At 39.2% G+C, this 22,092-nt stretch overlaps 1 protein-coding gene across 2 annotated transcripts in view; it reads left to right on the top strand.

The window, feature by feature from the left end:
* The window catches only part of ROPN1 (rhophilin associated tail protein 1), a 35,008-nt gene extending 13,605 nt beyond the window's left edge, over positions 1-21,403 (top strand). For both annotated transcript variants that reach the window (XM_020985991.2, XM_020985992.2), the window contains 5 exons: positions 2,799-2,925; positions 5,880-5,997; positions 15,478-15,639; positions 20,714-20,889; positions 21,205-21,403. In XM_020985991.2, the coding sequence (XP_020841650.1) occupies positions 2,810-2,925; positions 5,880-5,997; positions 15,478-15,639; positions 20,714-20,889; positions 21,205-21,271 (639 nt within the window). In that variant the 5' untranslated portion in view covers positions 2,799-2,809 and the 3' untranslated portion in view covers positions 21,272-21,403. The remainder of the gene's footprint in view (positions 1-2,798; positions 2,926-5,879; positions 5,998-15,477; positions 15,640-20,713; positions 20,890-21,204) is intronic.
* The last annotated feature ends 689 nt before the right edge of the window (positions 21,404-22,092 follow it).

The raw sequence follows: 22,092 nt of genomic DNA, 5'->3' as shown, positions 1-22,092 counted from the left end.
AATTAACACATAAGTATAATTTTGCACCTTTCATATTAATATTTATCAAATAGAGGTTAATCTAACCCCTTTTTTTCTGCTTGAAAAACATTCTTTCTTAAGCACTTTATTTTTCTTATTTTTAAGAGTGAAAAAAACCCTTCCAAGGGAACTGCATAGCTCTATAACTTCACCAGATTTCAGAGACCTTTCAGCCTTTGTAAATGGTTAAGTGCTCTAATACAAATGTGAGTTAGTGTTATTTCTTGGGCAAGCCAGCAGCTAAAACTAGTCCATCAAGTGAGACTTAACTGCCTGCATATGAACTAATCAAAAGGCAGCCATTGGTTTGCCTTTTCTAAGGCTCCCTCTTCTCCAAGAGTTCCTGCCAGGCTTCGGCTTCTTTTCTTATCAAACTCTCAGCTCTTGTTTCCTCCAGAAAGAGGAAAATTACTTAGCACCAGGATGCCACTATGTATTATGTTTGAAACTCCATGGTTGCTCCTTTTTTTTGTAATCAAAATAAGTTTTCAGCTGCTTTTCTAGCTTGCTTCAAGCCTTCCCTCCTCCCCTCTGATCAATACTTTCTCTGTGTCTAATGCGAACTGAAATTTGAATTTAATTATTCCCTTAGCAACCAGTATTTTTACAGCCTCCTTTCTGATACAGAATGCTTTGGAGTTACATAATTTCAGTTTATAGCAGAAACTCTTTTCTCAAAGGGCCAGTTTCCAGAACAAGCTTTTAAAAAACAACATTTAAACAGAATTTAACAAGGCTTTTTTGGGTGGATTTCTTTTTTAAAAAGTGATAAAGTGGTTTCACCACAGGGAGACAAAGCCCTCATGTGAAACTTAGTGAACAGAACAAGATGGAAAATAATTAAGGGCCAAAATCTGTGGTGCAGATAACAGGTGTTATGGAAGGTCAGAAAAGGCAGTGATGAGTTGTCTGAGGAGGTTTCATGAGGGCAGTAGCTCCTTCAAGAAAAGATAGAAATTATATAGGTGCAAAGGAATGGGAAAGGCATTCTTGGAAGGAGGAATAGTATGAACAAAAGCAAGGAAAGAGGGAAAAATGGAATGAATATAATATGCTCAGTGGACTGACCCCTTATAGGCAGAAGGTATATGTTGCCTAGTAATAAGAAATTAATTTGAATAGATCATATCAGGAAGGGTCTTGAAAGTTAGGTAGAAGAGTTTTGACTTGATATTTTAATTTAACCTTTCCTGAATGTAATAGCAAAAAAGAACCACTAGCAGTTATTAGCGGTTATTGAACAGCACAAGGATATGATAGAAACAGTTTCAAGAGAATTAGTCTGATGGCTATCGGGACTATAGTTAATCAGGATGATGAAGTTCAGGGAGGTAGAGAGATCAACGGTGGGGGTGGGGGGTAGGAAGTGGGAAGGGAGCAGAAAGTGTGCTAAGTAGAAATCCAATTTGAAGTCGTGAGGACCAAGGACCCTATACAGAGGAGATATGAATGGGAATTCAAAGAAAGGGAGGAATCTGATATCATTTTGGAAGGAGGGCTATGTAAGATTTTGTGACAGATTTAGTTAAAGGAAAATGAAGACTTAAAAGATTTCCAAGTAAAAATTTTAGCCTTATTGACTGAGGAGCAATTGCAATGGACAGAACTAAGAAATTTAAGATGGAAAATTCATTTGTGGAGATAATAAGTTTGGATTTGTACATCCAAACATAAATAAAGCATTGAAATTTAGCCTCTGTGATCTTCAGCTTATTACTGCAAGAGACCTTCATAGTCATCAAGTACAGTCCTCTCATTTTACAGGTAAGCAAACAGGAAACCAGAGAGGTGAAGTCCCTTCCCTGAAGTCACACCAGTAAAGCCCAGATTCTAACCCAGCTCCTCTGATTACTAATCTACTGCTCTTTCCATAATACTATATTACCTCCCCAATATCTTGGAGCTTCTAAGCTGTAGAAAAGATGAGATTGGAGCACAAAGAGGATCAGGATTGTAGGTTGGGGGGGGAAGCACTGAGCTAGGGATCAGGAGATCTGAGTGCTGGTACTGGCTCTGCCACTAACTTGCTAAGTGACCTTAGTGAAGTCACTTTAGTACTTGGAACCTCAGTTTAGGCAAATGTAAAATAAGGAAGCAAGAGAGGATCTCTATTATTGAGGCCTTCACACTATATCCTTTGTTCATTTGCTTTCTTTCAATACTTTATGAAATGTGGCTCCAAGCTTATTTGGACATGCTTCAGAAGCCTGGGTTATAGGAGACTCTCACAAGGGGTTGATCATTCACACAAGGTTCTATGAGACCTCAGAATAGAAAGAAATTAAATGTTTATGCAAAATAACCAGGATACCTATACCACCACCGCTCCCAGTCAAGACACATACGGCCAACAGGAGAAGAGACAAGAAAACTGTTTGTTGACTGGAATTGAAGTTGCTGCCACAAAGAACTAATAATCAGTAGAGCATTGTTGGAAACATCATCTGTGTGCTAAATTTGTATGTTAATTGTAAGTTTTCTTAGTTTGTTGAAATTTATCCCTGAACTTGTCACACACTATTGCCATTTTTATCTCATCACATATTGTATTTATTTTCTCTCTTTCTGTCCCCAGAACCTAGTACAGGTGTAGTCACTTGGCAAATATGGGTTAAAATGAATGAGACTTTCCAGCTGAGTCTATATTGACAACTGCTCCCTAAAATCCAAAAAATGTGTTTCAAAAAGTATCAATTACCTTCTTAGCCATACCAAATGTATTTTTTAAATAAATTCAATATATTTCCATTGTTTGTTTGTTTGTTTCTCTCTAATAGGTCAAGTAACCATGCCTCAGACAGATAAGCAAATATGTATCCCTCCGGAGCTTCCAGAATTGCTAAAGCAGTTTACCAAAGCTGCCATCCGGACCCAGCCTACGGATCTGATCCAATGGGCTGCCGAGTAGGTTTCTTTTCTCCAAAAGACCCCATCCTATCAGTCATCCATTATATCAGGTTCTAAAACTGGAGGTGGTGGGAAAATTCTGCAGAGGTGGGATGGGTCAGCAGGAACTGGAATGAAGGAGTTGGGCACCATTTATTACCACAGCCTTTGTGGTTTTGTCTTTGCTCCTTTAAAAATTACAGAAGGCAGGGCAGCTAGGTGGTGCAGTGGATAGAGCGCTCCTGCCTTGGAGTTAGGAGGACCTGTGTTCAAATCCAGCCTCAGAGACTTGACACTAGCTGTGTGACCCTGGGCAAGTCACTTAACTCTGCCTCACCAAAAAGCAAAAAAGAAAAAAAATTACAGAAGGCAGTATCAAGATGGTAGGGTGGGGCACCCTCTGAAACCAGCCTGGCATATCTCCCAGATGCCAGGCTATGAGGTAGTGTCCAAAGGCTCAGGCCACCAGTGGTGTTTCATTCTCCCTTGGAAAAGTTCAGGCTACCTCTATGAGTTTCTGTCCATTCTTGAAGAGGAGGAGAGGGAGGAATAACACTTGGATGGAAATGCTTCTTGAGCTTTACAGCAGTCAGTGTTGAGATCCCTTATTTACAAGGCTTTCATTCTCACCATGAACTCATTCTCTGTATCTAGCAGCTACATCTAGCAGTCATACACCAGGAAAGAATAGTTAGGAAGAATGTATTCATCACTCTGAATGTCTGTGGAAAACAAGAAAATTGATTGTGGGAGAAGCAAAGAATACTCCACTATATTCCCCTTATCCCAGCTAGCTATTCTCTCCACTTCAGCTGCAACTCATACTATAATCAAGAAGGCACTTTTCGATAGAGGTGGAGAAATTTTTGATAGGGAGGAGAAATATTTTTGTTTGTTTTGCTTTGGAGTTTTTTTGTTGTTGTTCGTTTTGATATTTCTTTGTCATGGTCTGACCCCATATCACATACCCATACAACATGTCTCCTAATCAAAACTGATTAGACTTGAGCCAGACCGTGCCGGGAATGGCACACTTCTAAGACACCATGATGGTCTTGAGAAAGCACTGACTGGAAATGAAGGAACTGGGTTTGAATCCTAACACTCTTTCTGACTACCTGTGAGACATTAGGAAATTCACTTAACCTCTCTAGGTCTCAATTTTTTCATCTTAAAATAAGGAGACTGGGTTGTAGGTGATCTATAAATTCTATGATCCTATGAACATATACTTACTTCCAGAGACACCAGAGGCACCTCAAATAATTTGTCAGACAAAATAGCTGCTGTGGAAATAGCTTGACAAAAAAATCAACTATGAAATAAATGCTTCTTAGACTCAAGTGTGAGGCTGGGTCTGGTAGTAAATGTTTTGAGTGTATTGGGAGAATTTTGTTTCCTGGAACATTTTGACTGGTTTTTTATGCCTAATGAGGATGTTTTTATTGTGTTTCATTTTGGTGAGAGAGGTATGAGAGCATATTATGGAAGGAAAAGTCCAGAGGCTGCAGATACATATTTGTAAGAGATAAGGAGGGACTGACAGGTGCTGTGGGGATTGGATAATTTGTGAGTGGGGGGTAAACTAGGTATAGGAGTATAAATGTGCTTGGAGTGGGGGAAGGATGGTGTTGTAAAGGTACCTCTGAGGAGGTGTAGGGTTTAATTCAGGCCTTACAGAATCTTTGGACTACTGCCCCCAAAGTACTTCAAGTAGACTTAATGTTCCTGGGTTGGCACCAGGCTTTTACAAATAAAACAAATTAACCAGTAGTATTTACCCAAGAGGCTTCATCTGCCAGTAAGAAATACTGTTCAGTTTTCCCAACCTAAATTGATATATTACACTGAGGCTAGAACTTTTAGCTCTAGGAAACAAATTTTCTCTGGCATAATCAGATAATATTTGTTATATACTGTGTAGTAGCTTTAAATTCTATTTTATTTTGCCTGTGATGCCATTCTATAATAAAATAAATTGCATTCTTCCTATTGTCCCTGACATTTACAACAGAAATTTCCTCTGTTGTAGCCAGTTTGATTTGGTACTGTATCATATATTTTAACTCCCTAAGATTTCCCTGGAAATCAATGTGCCGTTTAAATATGACAAAAGAGAATGGAACTTTATTAACATGTAAAAAGTGAAAAATACTTTAAAAGCAATTAATTTTTACTCCTATACCTGGGGTACTTTAGAAGATATAGAAACATAAAATAATTGCTAAAACATTTATATTTAATTTATTGCAAGCAAGAATTCCAGTGTACATATACACAGAGAGACATACAGACACACACACACAGGTAGAGGAAGGGAGACTTTCCTAAATGGAACATGGCCCTAGGTACCCTCAGGGTTTGTTCTAGCCCAGTATTAATCTCCATTTCTATGCTAGTAGCGTATCTTCATTCGAGAACTTTATTTCTTTCTTCTTCGGTCCTCAACAGGGTAGGGTTGATGGATAGAGCACCGGCCCTGAAGTCAGGTGGACCTGAGTTCAAATCCGTCCTCAGATCAAACACGTGTCACTTACTAGCTGTGTGACCCTGGGCATTTAGGCAATTGCCTAAAAAGAAAAAAAAAACTGCAAAAAAAAAAAGAGGGTAGGGTTGAGCAGTTTCTCCTTCCCTCTGTAGTATTACTTATAGAGAGGCAAAGAAAGTACTAAAAATAAAATAGAAGAGCAGAAGTTTTGGATCCTTGATTAACCAATAAGGAAATTTTTTCCAGGGAAAAGTCCCTTGCAAGTAACAAAAATAAATCTTAAAGTCTGTGAGGCTGGCTGAAATCACATCCCTTTGCACCACTGAGTTCTAAACAAACATTGGCTCAGTTCCTCTGTCCAGAGAGTCAGCCTATCTTTCTATGTATTAAACAAAGGAAAGGGGGAAAAAAAGCCTCTCCTCTCTTCCCCTCAACATAGCTATCAGTCACTGAAGTAAAGAACGCTTGTCTTTTTTCATTTTAGTTATTTTGGGGCTATGTCCCGTGGAGAGATTCCTCCAGTGAGAGAGCGAACTGAGCGAATCCCGTTGTCTAATTGGGCTGAACTCACACCTGAACTGCTAAAGATCCTGCATTCTCGGGTAAGAGGTCCCTGATGAAGTAGGCAGGAAAATATATAGACTATTTAAAAGCCATGTGGGTCCAAGCAGCCAGACCAATTAATCACAATTCTAAAATACATGACCATAAGTTATGACTAAATCTTGCTTTGAGAAATGGGAATGTTAAAAACAGAAATAATGCACAGTAGTGCTATGGTCCTGCTCCAAGCTATTGGTGCTCATGAGCAAGGTGAGAGCAGGCTGGGCACTTTTCCATGATGTAAGTCACTGAATTAGCTTGCCCAGGAGCTTATCCAACTAAGGTTTCCTTCCTCCACAAGCTCTACCTCCCACTCCTGCAAAAAAAAAAAAGTATAAAAAATATTCATATTACTGCCTAGGTCTCTGAACACACACATTATAAAGATATACTTATGAGGAAATCTAGGAAGCAAATTGGTGGAGCATGGTAAAAATCAATTGAGTGAAGACAATGGGTGCAAAAACCAAAGAAATATTGTCATTAGAATGCATTACAAACCACCTGAGCAGAAAGAAGAATTAAATAAGTTTGGGAAACAGATCATAAGCCTGGTACAGAGAAATGGTATAGTAGATGGGGGAGGGGGGGAGGGTCTTTCAATTATCTAGATATCAACTGAGGCCCTTTCTGCCCCACAGCAAAGCAGCTAATATTTTCTTGGCTTGCCATAATAATCATTTCATTGTTCAAAAGGTAGAGGAAAAAATGAGGGAAAATCATAATCCATATCCTAGTCATATCAAGGAGCAACTAATGGGGAAAAGTAATAGTTCCATCTTAAAATTTTCTTGGTAGAAAAGAAAGCTAGGTATAGTCTTACAGGAGCCCTAGTTTAAAGAGAAATTTTAAAAAGTTCAGAGAAAGGATGGCAGTATCTCATGGACTAAAACCCTAAAGGGGAAGTCAGCTCAGGAAAATGGCAAGTTCTCAAGATTGAAATTCTGTGAAGACAGAGAAAAAACAATTCTGTTGAGGAAAAGGGAGAGTTCTCTAAAGGGTCTGATGTGAATGCAAAGAGAACTCCCCAATGTCAACCAACTTAGATTTCCAAAAGGCACACATAGAAGATGGAAATGAGGGTAGGTAACAGAATATGGCCACAAAAGCATGACACAGTTCAACAACAGCAAGGTCATTAATGAAGAGCATTATTGTTCAAATAAGCTGAGGCTAGTAGGGAAAAACTGAAGACAACATAAAGGGGTGCTTTTTAAAAAAACTACACATAGGGAAAGGGAAGGGAAAGAAATAGAAATCCTTCTGAGGGGGAGTGGGAATGTAAGTAAGCTCTTTGATGCCAGGACCTATTTAATTTATATCTTTTGTATCCCCAATGCCTTGAACACATATGTGCATAATGTTTGTTGAATTAAATAATAGATGACAGACAGCAGGATTGTTCTACTCTTACTTTGCTTGTTTTCTCTAGAGAAAAGGGAAATTATTTTTGGACTTGAATTAAGAGAATAAAATGGCTAATATGGGAGTAGATACCAAGATAAATAAATAGGGAAACAGTAAAGGAGCCCATCTCTCATGCAGAAGAATCCAAATCACCAGACCCAGATGAACTACATTTCAGAGTACTTAAAGAATTGGTCTATCTTAATGGAAGTCACTGTTGGAGGCTTATGAAAGATCATGGAAAAGGAGACTGGGGGTCACAGAACTGAAGCAGGGCAAATGCTAGCCTCCTTTTCAAAAAAAAAAAGGGAAGACAGAGGGGTCTGTAAACTCAGTGAACTTGACTATGATGTCTAGCAAAATTCTAGATCATGATAAAGAGATGGTGAGTGAACATCTAGAAAAGGAAGCAGTGATTCAAAGACGTAGTTTGAGATTACTAGAGTAATTGGAAATGTTTCATATATTTTACCAAAAGTTTTGACAGATTCTCATATTCTTCTTGACCAAACGGTGAGATAAAAATTAGTCGATTGTACAATTAGGAGGATTCAGGACCCAGTTGCACTGCTAGATCAAAAGACTATACGTCAACTCAGAAAACAGTCTTTAGTTGAGTGCCCCATGGATGTGGCCTTGTTTAGCCTTGTGTGATGTTGGACTTTTTAATCTATGCCTTCCATAAAGTAATAGTTTATATCCTTATCAAATCTGTAAAATGGCACAAAACTAGAAGGAATACTTAACATACTAGATGCCAGGCAGGATCTGAAAAGATCTCAGTAGGCTACAGCACAGGGCTAAATCTAAAATGATGAGTTTTAATGGGGATAAAGTCTTACACTCAAGCTCAGAAAATCCACTCCAAAAGTAAAAGATGTGGGTGGTCATGGCTAGACAGCAGTCCTTACAAAAAGAGATCTGGGGATTTTAGTAAATTTAAGCTCAGCATGCATCCACAAAGTGATAGCGTGGCCAAGAAATGTTTGTGTGATCTCAGGCTGCATTAAGAGAGGTGGTATTTGTTTCTAAGGCCTGAGAGGTGAGGGTCCTGCTTTACTTTGTTCTGGGCAGCCTTCATTTGGAGCAGCATATTAGGTTCTAGATACCACATTTTAGAAAAGACATTGATAAAGACATTTGAACATTAAATGTACATAGGATGAAGTAAAGTCAAAAAGCATTTTTTAGTGCTTACTATGTGCCAGATACTGTGTTAAGCACTTAACAATATAAAGAAAAGCAAAAACAATCCCTGTCCTCAAGGAGCTTATAATCTAATGGCAGAGAAAATATGCAAACATCTATGTAGGAAACAAGTTTGTACAGGGAAGATTGGAGATAATCTCATAGGGAAGGCACTAGCCTTAACAGGAACCAGATAAGCTTTCTTGCAGAAAGTGGGATTTTTTTTTTTGGTGAGGCAATGGGGGTTAAGTGACTTGCCCAAGGCCACACAGTTAGTAAGTACCAAACCTCTGAGGTTGGATTTGAACTCAGGTCCTCTTGACACCAGGACTGGTGTGCCACCTAGCTGCCCCAGAAGGTGGGATTTTCACTGAGACTTCAAAGAAGTCAGGAAAACCAGGAGGCAAAAATGAGAAGGGGGAAAATTCTAGACTGGAGGATACTTAGTGAAAATGCACAGAGTAATGAGATGAAGTGTCTTATAGGAGGAACAGGAAGGAGACCAGTTCACTGGATCAAAAAGTACATTAAAGGGAGTGAGGTGAAAAGGAATAAAAGCAGGAGAAGGCTAGGTTATGAAAGGCTTTAAAGGCCAAACAGTATTTGATATTTGATCCTGGAAACAGCAGGGAGTCACTGGAGCTTAGGAAGATCACTTTGATAGTTAAGGAGAAGAGAACTGAATGAAGTAGGGAGGACTCAAGGATAAGGTGACTAGGAGACTGCTGGTACCCTGAATAGTGACTGAAGTTCAGAAGACAGCAGAGTCTGGGGAGAAAGAGAACAAGTTCTGATTTAGACATGTTTAGGATGTCTATGGGACATCGAGTTTGAGATGTCTAATAGATAGTTGGAAACGTGAGAGTGGAAGTCAGAAGAGAAGTCAGAGCTAGATAAACAGATCTGGGAATATAGATGATAACTGAATTCATGGAGGCTGATGAAATCACCAAGAAAAATAGCATAAAAGGAAAAGAGAAGAGGACTAGGACAGAATCTCAAGGGATATCTACCATTAGTGAGCATGACCTAGATGAAGATCTAGAAAAGAAAACTGAGTTGGTTATGGTCCATTTTCCAAGAGGACCAAAATGACATCACTATGTTGGGGTCAAGGTACAGTGTGTCCGACTGTGGCTGATCAGATCAATGTGAGCCTGGAAGGCTCTGCCACTAGTCAGGCACAAATAGTCCACATGGACATTTGGAGTTGAAATAAAGATCTAGCAAAGGAAACTGAGTAGTGGTCAGATAGGTAGGAAAAGAACCAGGAGAAAATGGTGTCATAAAAACCTAGATAGAAGACAATACCAAGAAGAAGGAGTGATTGACAGTATCAAAATCTACAGAGGTCTAGAAGGATATGAGGATTGAGAAAAAGCTATTAGATTTGGCATCTGGAGAAAGCAGTTCCAGTTAAATGATGAGGTCGGAAGCCAGACTACAGAGAGCTGAGAAGAGAGTGATAGGAAAAGAAGTGTAGACACCTTCTCTAGGAGTTTACCCACAAATGGGAGGACAGCTATAGAATGATAGCTAGCAGTGCTAGACAGATCAAGCAAAAGATTTTTTTGAGATAGGGGAGATATAGGCATATTTGTAGGCATCAGGGGAACAGCCAGTATTCAAGGAGAGATTGATGATTAATGAAAAGAGTGGGGATGATCAACTGAGAAGATGGGATGAAATGAAACACTTGTATATGGTAGAGGGGTTTGCCTTGCCAAGGAGAAGGACCACATCTTTGTATGAGAAGAGTGTGAAAGGGAAGGTGGTGGGGGAAGGCATATGAGTGAAGTGAGGTAAGGAGGAAATGAGGGAGCTCTTAAATCTTGGCATATGGCCCCAATTTTTCCAGCGAAATATGAGGCAAAGTTCTCAGCTAAGAAGGTGTAAGGAGGAGGAAGAATGAGAGATTCTAAGAAAGATGATAAGGTTTGGAAAAGCCATTATGGTGAATGGGAATATGAGATAATTAGGGAAGTATAAAAGGATTGTCTTGCCACAGTGAGAATTTAATTGGGATTATTTAACATAAAATCTGTACAGGACCCAGGCAACTTGGTTTCACAATTTTCTCTAGTTTGTTTGTTTGTTTTCCCAGCAGCAGGTGAATAGCAGCATAAGCAGTAGATGGTGAGAGACTGAGGCTTGGCAGGGAAAGATCAACATAGGATAAGGGGGCAAGGGGCTCCAGAAGAGGATAGTATAGAGTTAAACTGATTTACCAAGGAGTCAGGATGGGGAAGAGAGGAGAATATGGCCAGGGCAGGGGCAATGGCCTCGGAAAGAACTGAGAAGTGGAGGGATTAGAGGTTGTGGTGAGGACAGAGAACGGGGTGAGGAGTCTTAAGGCAGAAGGAAAGATGAAATAAAAAGAGATTAAGATCAGATAAAAGGATTGTAGAGTTCATAAACATGGAAGTGGAATACTTGTGGGTGATGATGAGATCAAAGGTGATGGCCTTGAGCTCATGCCATATGAGGATTATTTGAAAAAACTAGGGATATTTAGCCTAGACAAGAGAAGACAGAGAAGGATATAACAACTACCCTTTCAAGTGTGTATAGGGCTATCATCTGAAGAGGTACTATTAGCCTTACCATCTGTTAGGCCTCAGGGAGCAGAACTAGGGATAATGTAAAGCTGCAGAGAGGCAGATTGAGGCTTGCTTTCAGGAAAGACTTCCTAACAATTAGAGCATTCCAAAAGTAGATTGGGCCACCCTTGGGAAGTAGTAGGTGCTTTCTCGTTAGAGATACTTAAGCTAAAGCTAGAAGATAACTTGTCAACTGTGTTATAAAGGGGACCTCCTATTCAGGCACAGGATGGCCTAGAGGGCTTCTGGGAATCCTTCCAGTCTCAAAGTTCTCCTATTCATTGTTTTTTGAGAATTGGTACACCAAGGTATTGGTACACTCCTGAACACCTTCACCGTGTGATCCCTGGGGATTTCTTAGAAAATAAGCCTTTCTGAGGAAATGGAACATCTAAATCTAGGTGCTGATCCTAGCTCTACCACTAACTATAGCTAAATGACCTTGGATAACTCACTTTGCACCTTGCTTCCCTGTGATTTGGTTTCCCAGTTCATCGAACAGTAGTACTCAGGACTGACTGATCTCCCTCATAGGGATGTCATTAGGATGAAACGAGATGCAAATGTGACAGTATTTTAGAAAGTGAAAAGAGACAGGAAAAGGTTGCCATCTCAAATCCTTCTGGAAAATGGGTAAGGAATAAATTCATAAACTGTAAAGTTTTGGTTAAAAAATTATTTGGGAGTGGAAAGAGTTTAATTTCTATATTTCTTGTTGAGGGGGGTATGTAATGCAGCGGTTAGAGCACTAAGCTTGGAGTCAGGGAGACCTGAGTTCAAATCCAGCCTCGGACATTTATTAGCTATGTGACCCTGGTCAAGATTCAACCTCTGTTTGCTCCTGTTTCCTCCTCTGTGACACGAGGTTAGTAGTAGCACTACCTCCCAGGATTGTCATGATGATCAATGAATTGATAATTGTACAATACTTAGCACAATGCCTGGTACATACCAAGGGCTATATAAGTGTTAGCTATTATTGTTGTTGTCCTCATCATTGTTATTATTATTGTCATTATTATTAACATTCCACTATCCAAATAGATTAGGTACACAATACATAGTAGTAAATAACCATAGTAATCTAGTGTTTTACAAACCCAAAGATACAATTTTGGGGAGCACCAACTCACCATTTGACAGAAATTGCTGGGAAAACTGGAAAGCAGCTTGGCAGAAACTAGTCATAGACCGACATCTCACACCATATACCAAAATAACATCAAAGCAGATAAATGACTTAGATATAAAGGGTGATAATATGAGTGAACGAGGGGAATGTGGAAAAAATGTACCTGTCAGATCTATGGATAAGGGAAGAATCTGTGACCCAGCAAGATATAGAAAGGATCACAGGAAGCAAAACAGATAATTTTGACTACATGAAATTAAAGTTTTTGCACAAACAAAACAATACAGCCAAAAGTAGAAGGAAAGCAGGAAACTGGGGAGGGGGAGTGAATTTTATAGCAAATTTCTCTGATAAAGGCCTCATTTCTCAAATGTATAGGGAACTGAGCCATATTTATAAAAATAAGATTCATTCCCCAATGGAAAAACGGTCAAAAGATATAAGAAAGCAATTTTCAGAAGAAGATTCAAAGCTATCAATTGTTTTTCAGTCGTGTTCAACTCTCTGTGACAAAGAAAACCCATTTGGGGGTTTCTTGGCAGACTGGACTGGTTTGCCACTTCCTTCTTCAGCTTATTTTACAAATGAGGAAACTGAAACAAACAGGGTAAAGTGATTTGTTCAGGCTCAGGAAGTGTCTGAGGCCAGATATGAATTCAGGTCTTTCTGATTTGGGGCCCAGGCCTCTATCCTGTGTACCACCTAGCTGCCTTTGAAGGAAAAAGCTATCAATAGTCAGCTGAAAAAATGTTCTAAATCACTACTGATTAGAGAAATGCAGCGAGGTGGCACAGTGGATAGAACTCAGAATTTTTAAAAATGAATGTCAAATGTTAAAAATAATTTTACAAAAGGAAAAAAAGAAAAAAAAATCCTCTATCCAGAAGTCATACTCTAGCAACTTCAGGACTCTGGAACATAGGTCATAGTGCTAGGAGTATTTGTTACAAAACTCCTTCACCAAAGGTATAGATATTATTCCCTTCCTTGAAACCTCATTTAAGAGGTTTAAAGATTCTTAGTTGACCAGTCTTAGATAATAGGTAATAAACAGTCACAAAATGCCTACTATGTGCCAGACACTGTGCTAAATGCTGGTGACAGAAAGGTACAAGACAGTCGCTGCTGTCAAGGAGCTCACAGTCTAATGGGAGAGACAACTACATACACCATAAACAACTACGTGCAAACAAGCTATACAAGATAAATTAGAGATAATCAACAGAGGGAAAGCACTAGAATGAAGGAAACTCAGGAAAGGCTTCCTGTAGAAGGTGGGATTTTAGTTAGGACTTGAAAGAAACCAGGGCGGCCTCAGACACATAACACTAGCTGTGTGACCCTGGGCCAGTTGCTTAACCCCATTGCCTAGACAAGAAAAAAAAGAAACAAACAAACAAACCAGGGAAGTCAAGAGGGGAAGATGAGAAAGGAGAGCATTCCACGTATGGGGAACAGCCATTGAAAATGCGTCAAGTCAGGAGATGGAATATCTTGTTCAAGAGCCAGAATCATTGAATCACAGAATATGTTGGGTGGGGGGAAGGGAAAGTAATATGTTGTAAGAAGACTGGAAAAAGGGGGAGAACAGCTTATAAAGGGATTTCAATGCAAGAGTATTTTATTTTTGATCATAGGGGCAATAGCTACTGGAGTTTAAGAGGGGGGGTGACATAACCAGATCTGCACTTTAGGAAGATCATTTTGAGAGGTGAATGGAGGGTGGACTGAAGTGGGGAGAGACTTACAGCAGAGAGAAGAACCAGCAGACTATTTTAATAGTCCAGATGTGATGTGGTGAGGGTCAAACCCAAGGTGGTGAAAGTGTCAGAAGAGAGAAGGGTGTGTAGGACAATAATGTTATGAAAGTAAACTCAACAGGCCTTAGCAACAAATTGGATACATATAGAACTGTTAACTCGGTCATCAAGGGATGATATCACGTTGCTTGCCTTCTTAGTGGGTGTGGGAGGAGATGGATGGGAGAGAGGGAATTTGGAACTGAAAATTTAAAAAGAACAGAATGTAAAAAATAAATAGAAATGTTATAAAAAAAAAAGTAAAATGTTACATGTGTTCCATTTAAGAAGATAAGCAGGTAATATATTTAAGAAAATTTCCTTTAAAATAATTAATATTTGGGAAAAGTTGTGGTGTTTAAAGGTATTAAGCTTTAATTATCTAGAAAATGCATCCAAATATAATGTTTTGTTCATCATCCACATCAGGTAAGTAAGGTCTTAATGTATGACAATTTAGTTCTCTTTGACCAAGAATGTCACAGTAACTTAATTTGAGAATACAGTTTAATTGTATGTGGTATGGCAATTGTCTAAAAGCACTACCTTCTCTATTTACAGACCACAACAGAGCCTCCGCTCCCAAGGTGTCTCACTATCACATGTGAAGCTACCCCTTCTGAATCCTTAGCAGCTTTGCAGACACCCACTAACTCAGAACCAAAAAGCCTGATTCACTGACCTAGAGGTCAAAAAGGCTTCTTTAAACCTGTGCTGGTGAAGTAGCCCATATGCCTGCAGGAGAGAAAACATTCCCACCCTGTCCCTTCATGTTATCCTGCTACACAAGGGTACATACTCAGAAGCCATTTAGTAAAAAGATACCCCAATATTCTCCAGGGGGTGCTGGTATCTATGAGGTGTTATTTTAACAGATTCTCAAGCAGTTTCCAAGTTGTCTTTCAGGTGACTATCTTTTGCATGTGAGCTCTCAAGCCCACTTGTATCATCCCTGATAAATAATGGATGACTGATGACCACTAAGAGAGTTCACTCCTCCCCACCTTGGTGACCTAGTCCAAGATTTCACATCCTTTTAGGAAGTTCTTGTTGCTAAGCCATCTCCCTTCTGTCATCTGAGATGGAGAAAAACTTCAAACCATTTTCTAACGTCTAAACACCAATATTGAGTCATCACCCAGCTTTCTCTTCATTGGATAAAGCTAAGGTCCAGTAGGGGATTTCCTTCCTTCTTTCCTGATATACAGAGGCTCCGGCTACCATCTCTGAATGCCCAAGTTGATGAAAGGCAGGGAGACAGCTGGGGAGTGGGGTGGGGGCAGGTCCCCAAGCCAATGAATCTTAGACTTGGAAACCTGCCTCATTCTCTGTATATGTTGTTCTTTCCCACAGGTGGCTGGAAGGCTGATCATACATGCTAATGAATTGGCCCAGATGTGGAAGGTGCTGAGTCTCCCAACAGATCTATTTAACAGTGTGATGAATGTGGGTCGCTTCACTGAAGAGATTGAATGGCTCAAGTTTTTAGCTCTGGCTTGCAGTTCTCTTGGAGTTGTAAGTTACCTTTAGTCTTTTATTTTTTGGGGGGATGGAGGAGGGATTTCCCTCTCTGGAGTGATGCCAGGAAGGTATGGGGAGGTGGGGAAGGGAGAGGAGAGGAAAGGAAGACAAAGGAGGTATAATATTCTCTGTATATACTGTCAGTTTTCCATCTTCCAACCAGGGGATGCTGCTGAAATCTGATTTATCCCAGGTACTCTGGCTTCTATTTCTAGCTTGTTTCTGTGCTCAGCAACCAGAAAGAGGAGAGAGGCCACCATTTTGGAAACTGAAAGTAGTCAACCAAGATTCAACATGTCCTTTAATGGTACCTTAAAACCAAGCATAGCTGCACTGGGATATAGGTAGATAGATGGATGGATAGATGGATAGATAGATGGATGGATGTGTGTATGTATGTATCTGTATATATGTGTATCTATACATATATATACATACATATATATGGCTAAGTATATAAAATATAAAGTTGGACTTGGAATCAGGAAGACCTGGATTCAAATCTTGCTTCAGATATTTAAAAACTATGTAACCTACACAAGTCACAACCTTTTTGAGTCTCAGTTTCCTCATGTGCAATGAAGTAGTTGATTTTGATGATCTCTGTTGTTCCTTCCATCTCTAAATCCATGAGCTCTTATGTTCCTGTGCCATGAAATGAATGAATTTTTTAAAGTATTTGAGTGTTTACCACGTGCTAGGCTTTTCAATGATGCTTCTGGGACCAGGTTGTCTCAACAGTTCATCCATTATCATTGGCACTATAAGAATAAAAAATGATGTGTCCAGTGGCACAGTTAGTTTATAAAATCATCCCATACCAGTTCTTGCAACAGCTATCAGATTGCCAGCCAGTCTGGAGAATGTAACATACCATGCTGAGATAACTTTTTCCTTTTAGAATATTGTGTTCCATGTTCACCATTCCTTTGAGTGGCAGCTGCTAAATCTTGTGTGATACTGACTATGGTTCTTTAGTACTTAAACTTTTCTTTCTAGCAGCTGATAGATAGTATTTTTTTTCCTTTGACCTGGAAGCTCTGGATTTTGGTTATAATGTTCCTAGGAGTTTTCATTTCGAGGTTTCTTTCTGGAGGCAACTAAGGGTGATATAGTAGAGTGTCAGACTTGGAGTCAGGAAGATTTGAGTTCAAATATGAACTCACTTACTAGCTGTATGATCCTGGGCAAGTCACTTAGCCTCTGTTTGCCTGTTTTCTTATCTGTAAAATGGAGATTATATTAACACTGACCTCTCAGGGTTGTTGTGTCCTCCTTATCTATATTGTGCCATTGGACCCAGATGGCTCAGGAGGAGAGAGTGAGGCTGGTGACTTTTCATAGTCCTGCCTCACTTAAATCCAACTTACTTGCAAGTCATGACATCACTCTCCTAATGTCATGGTCCTCTTGGAGAATGAAGGACGAAAAACAACCTGTGAGTAGTAGTAGCTGCCTCACTGGGGACCCACCTGGCCAGTTCCAGTTGGGCAATGCAACTCCTTCCTTCCTTCCTTCCCTTCCTCCCTTCTTCTCTCTCTCCCTCATCTCCCTCTCTACACATAGGGAATCATACTTTTACCTGTGGGTGCTCTGCCCAAAGGTATATAAATTTTGATTGCTGAAACCTTGCAAGATATCTTGGGGTTTACGGGCTAGATTTCTTTTTAAGGACCATGCCTTAAACTCAAATCACTCTGGTCCTCAGTGATTGGCCAACAATAGGCCACAGCCCAAGCCTCACTGGGTCATTATTGGGTTCTGATGGCTCAAAGTGAATGTAAATAGCAATTGTTTCTGTTTTGGCCAGGAACCCTGAAGGTCTTCCCCTCCCATATTGATTTTTTGTTTTGTTTTTGACTAAGTAAAAGAGGCCATTATTTGCCTCATTTCTTACCTAGCCTTAATCACTCAGTGGGTGTTGCCTCAGACAGACTGAGACCTGGGGAAGACCTTAGCTTAAAAAGGCCAAGGTCTCCTACTGCATCCTGGGCTATCTCCAGTCTTCTTGATCTATATCTTGCTACTGGACCCATATGGTTCCTGAGGTAAGAGGTGGCTTTGCACAGCTCTGCCTCACTTAAATCCAACTCACTTGCAAAGGCATGACATCACCTTCCTGATATCATGGTACCTCTTTATCTTTTGTTTGTTTCTTTAGCTATTCTTCCAGGGATCCCCTCTAGGTACCTGGTGTTGCTAGCCTAGGTGGTGCAGTGGGTAGGGCACCAGCCCTGGAGTCAGGAGGACCTGAGTTCAAATCTGACCTCAGATACTTACCAGCTGTGTGGCCCTGGTCACTTAACCCCAATAGTTGGAAGGTATTTGGGACCTGAACCTATAACCCTGGCCCTTTGGGAGACCCCAATGCACTGCTTTCCTGGACTGGAGACTGTGTCCACAATCTGCTCTGAGAGACTACTTCTCTGAGGGAGGCAGCAATAAATTGCATTTTACACACACAACACACACACACACACACACACACACACACACACACACATGCATTTTGTATTGATGGGCTGTGAGAAACCTACTTCTAGGAAAGCTTCAGTACAAGAAGTCTTCTAAAAAAAAAAGTCTTTCTTCCATTCATCATTCATTTAACAAACATTCATTGAGCACGTATTATATGCAAGGCACTACACTAGACCTTGCACATTTCAAGGAATTGTTTGAATGACGAAAATGAGTTTTAGTGTGTAATGGTGGAAAGAATGGCTTGAAGACAGCCATTAAGAGTGGTACGACTGGACAAAAACAAAAGATTAGGTGAGCTTAAAAGTAACTGAGAAAAGCAGCTAGCAAAATGATTAAGGAAATGACACAATCAAGGTTACCTCACATTCATTCAGATTTAATCACACCTGCTGTCATCTTGATCTACCATGCCCACAGCTCTTCATCCTCTGCCCTCCTACTAAGCTTTCATCCATCTTCATACTTCCCCATCCAAAAGAGCTTACATCATTTCAGAAGCCCGAGAACAGCATACTTAAAGGGCAATGGTGCCAGTCCTCTGGACAATTATAACATTTTATCAGCTTCACTCTTATTCAACCTGTTATCCGGTTGGTCACCCAGTACTGCTAATATTTCACTTGTCCCTAGATTGTGGGAAGTGTTCATCGGCACACCTGTTTTAATAAGGTATTACAGTGTGCATTAGCCATATTTACTAGACCAGGATAAGCAATCCTTTTGACATATTTTCTTATGATGTTTCCGCCCCTGCTCCCATTGTTTCATAACTCTTGCTTTAGTAACAGTTCTCATTTGTAAAATTCTGAGACTATTCATATGTCAAAAGCTAGGTTTGTCTGAAAAAATATATCAATAGGAGCAGTCTCAACTCTGAATGAATCTCTTAAATTTTCTTTAAGAAAAAAGTTTTACTCTGATATGACAACCTTTTATTCAAACTGCTGGAAAAATCATTCATTTTCTATTTGGTTTCTCCCCTCAGTCACACAACTTGGCACAATATCTCACAGTATAGCATTTAAATTCAGAGCCTGTATTTACTAAGAATACTGAAGAAACTACTGGCTTCTAGAGACTATCACTAAATTACTACATAGTATGCCCAACAGAATGTATTGTGTCCTAGATTTCAGCATTATTTATATGTTAGCACTTATCCCCAGAAAAGTAACCCTTCCCCTTCAGTTTTCTGTCATAGCTGACTCAACAGTGACCTTCCTGAGTATCCTTTACAGAATACTGGTTCAGCTGTATGACAAATGAAATAATACTTATAAAGCACTTAATTGTACCTGGTTCACAGTTGGCACTTATTAAATGTTTGTTCCCTTCCCCTGTATCTCTTGGGCTAAGCTAAAAGAGAAAGGAGCAAGAATGCATTGTACTGGAAAGTCAAGGAGAAGTTCATCCCTTCCCTCCCCTGGGCAAAGAGGATGCTCTGATAGATCAGGGTAGATGGCAACTCCATGCTTGCCTCCTCATTCTGTGACTCCTGTCTATATCCTTTCATAAATTATCCAGAGACCTGCCCAAGGTGTTGGAAGTCATCTTCCAAGTCTTACAATTTTCTCCCTACCAGTGAACATTTAATCTGCTAGTCTTCTTTCTCACCATATCACCCACCTTTTATGGTCACACATTGCCTTGGTGTGTTGCCTTTTATAACACTCCTTGCACAAAAATCATTTGATAATGTGCTGCAGTCTACTTAAACCGAACACCTCTCTTCATTTGCCTTTAGATTATTCCCAACTTTAAGACATCTGAGACCATAGTATTCATATATTCAGCCATGTAGCATCATCAAAAGAATATTGGTGTTTAAAAAAAAAAAGCTGGTTTTGTATGAGGAACGAGCTTGGGATCAGTGAAAACACTGTGATCTTCCAGGTGCTCTCTAGCCAACTCTCTCTCCCTCCTATTTAATTCTGAAACCAACTCATTGTAATGCTTGTCTAAGTCTGAAGTACTAATGGACTATTTTTCACTGGGCTGCCTCTCCTACTGCTTGTGATTGAATCTTGGTAATACAGAAGGGTATCTATCATCTTTTTCTTATGTAACTGGTACACTAATAACTGATTTAGTGACAGGACCTAGGGTATGCTTTTAAAATATAGGAAATGTAATTACAATAAAATTTAATTATAATATGTAATTATAAGCTTCATTTCCAGAATGCCAATGAAGAAAAGAAGCATATGATAGATATTAAATATTTTGAGATAGGATGAAACTATTTCAAATATAAGGATTATAATCCCTCTAGAAAAGAAGTTCCTAACTTGGGATCTGTGAACTTTAAAAAGAAATCGATAACTTTATTTCAATATAATTCATTTCCTTTGTGAGCTTATGTTTTTTATTTTATTTATTTAAATATATTATTCTAAGAAGAGGTCCACAGGGTTCACAAGTCAAAAGGATCCATAACAGAAAAAAAAGGTTAAGAATTTCTGTTCAAGAATGTGATGTCATTCCCATACCATTTGATTGATTCAGGTGATACTGTTTGTCATCAACTTTCTCCTGTTTAAGCGGGCCTCAAGAATCTAACCACCTATTTTTATCTTCCTTTTAATAGACCATAGCCAAAACCCTCAAGATTGTATGTGAAGTTTTATCATCTGAACATGATGGCGGACCTCCCCGAATCCCTTTTAGCACTTTTCAGTTTCTTTACACATATATTGCTGAAGTGGATGGGGAGATTTCAGCATCCCACGTCAGTCGAATGCTGAACTACATTGAACAGGAAGTGTAAGTAAATTTTCATAAGCTGAGTGGAAGAATAATGAGAAAGTGATTGTAGCAGGACTTTGATTCATGACAGAACATAGTAAATTACAGTGTTGGTGTAAAAATAGGGGATATCATGGAGAACAAAGAAATAGGAAGAGTAAGATGTGCAAAGGAAAAACAGAAGTGGAAAAAATAAAAGGTGTTAGAGGATTAGAAATAAGAAGGCTATAGGAATCATGTTGAAATGAGGAAGTATTTCATATGTTATGCTTCTTGATAAAATAATGAGTCTATTAAATGAATTAACTAAGAATATATTTTTGGCCCAAACAGAATCGGTCCTGATGGTTTAATCAAGGTGAATGACTTTACCCAAAATCCCAGGGTAAGGCTGGAATAAAAATGCACTCCAGCAATTTTAAAGGAAGGAAGATAGAGATAATTGTGCTTCAGAATGACTGCACCCCATACAACATCCAATGTCAATTTTCTTGTACAACTGGTATGCTAATAAACAATTAAGCAAACACGCTAGCTACAAATTTGTGTGTGTGTTTATATTTAAGAAGTTCTCAGAACACTAATATTGATGTGAGAACTAGTATTCTCTCATTGCTTTGACCAGGTCTACAAATAGATAATAAGGTCAGGACTGGAAAAATATTGAGACAAGTAAAAATGTTAAATTTCAAAGAGGGAATGTTTATTTAACACCAGTAATGATATGCATGATTTTTATTAAGTTGTATCAGCATGACATAAATGACAAGTGTTTGTTTTTCACATTCAAACACAATTTTTAACTTATCTTCTCATTTTATTACTTCTCCATTATGTATAATGTTGACAATTTTATTAGCCCATACATCTTGTAGAAAAGCTGGAGGAATGTGGGCCAGATGATAATTAGATGGATTCAGAACTGGCTGAATGTCATCTTGGCAGGAGGTCCATGGTAGTATCCCACAGGGGGCCTGTATTTGGCCCTCTACTGTTTAACATTTTTATCTTAATGATTTGAAAAAAGGCAAAGATGACATATTTATTAAATCTGTAGATGATAAAAAGCTGAGAAGAAGAGCTACGACACTGGATGACAGTCAGGGTCCAAATCTTTAGAGTCTAGAGCACTGGGTTGAATCTAATAAACTGAAATTTAATAACGATGAATGTCAACTTGTATCTTGGTCACAAAACATCACCTTCACAAGGCAGGAAGGT

Source organism: Phascolarctos cinereus, unplaced genomic scaffold, assembly GCF_003287225.1.
Source record: "Phascolarctos cinereus isolate Bilbo 61053 unplaced genomic scaffold, phaCin_HiC Scaffold_726;HRSCAF=1367, whole genome shotgun sequence".
In the NCBI taxonomy this organism is placed as follows: domain Eukaryota; kingdom Metazoa; phylum Chordata; class Mammalia; order Diprotodontia; family Phascolarctidae; genus Phascolarctos; species Phascolarctos cinereus.
Note: the sequence above shows the minus strand (reverse complement) of the source record. Positions and strands in the feature narration are given on the sequence as shown.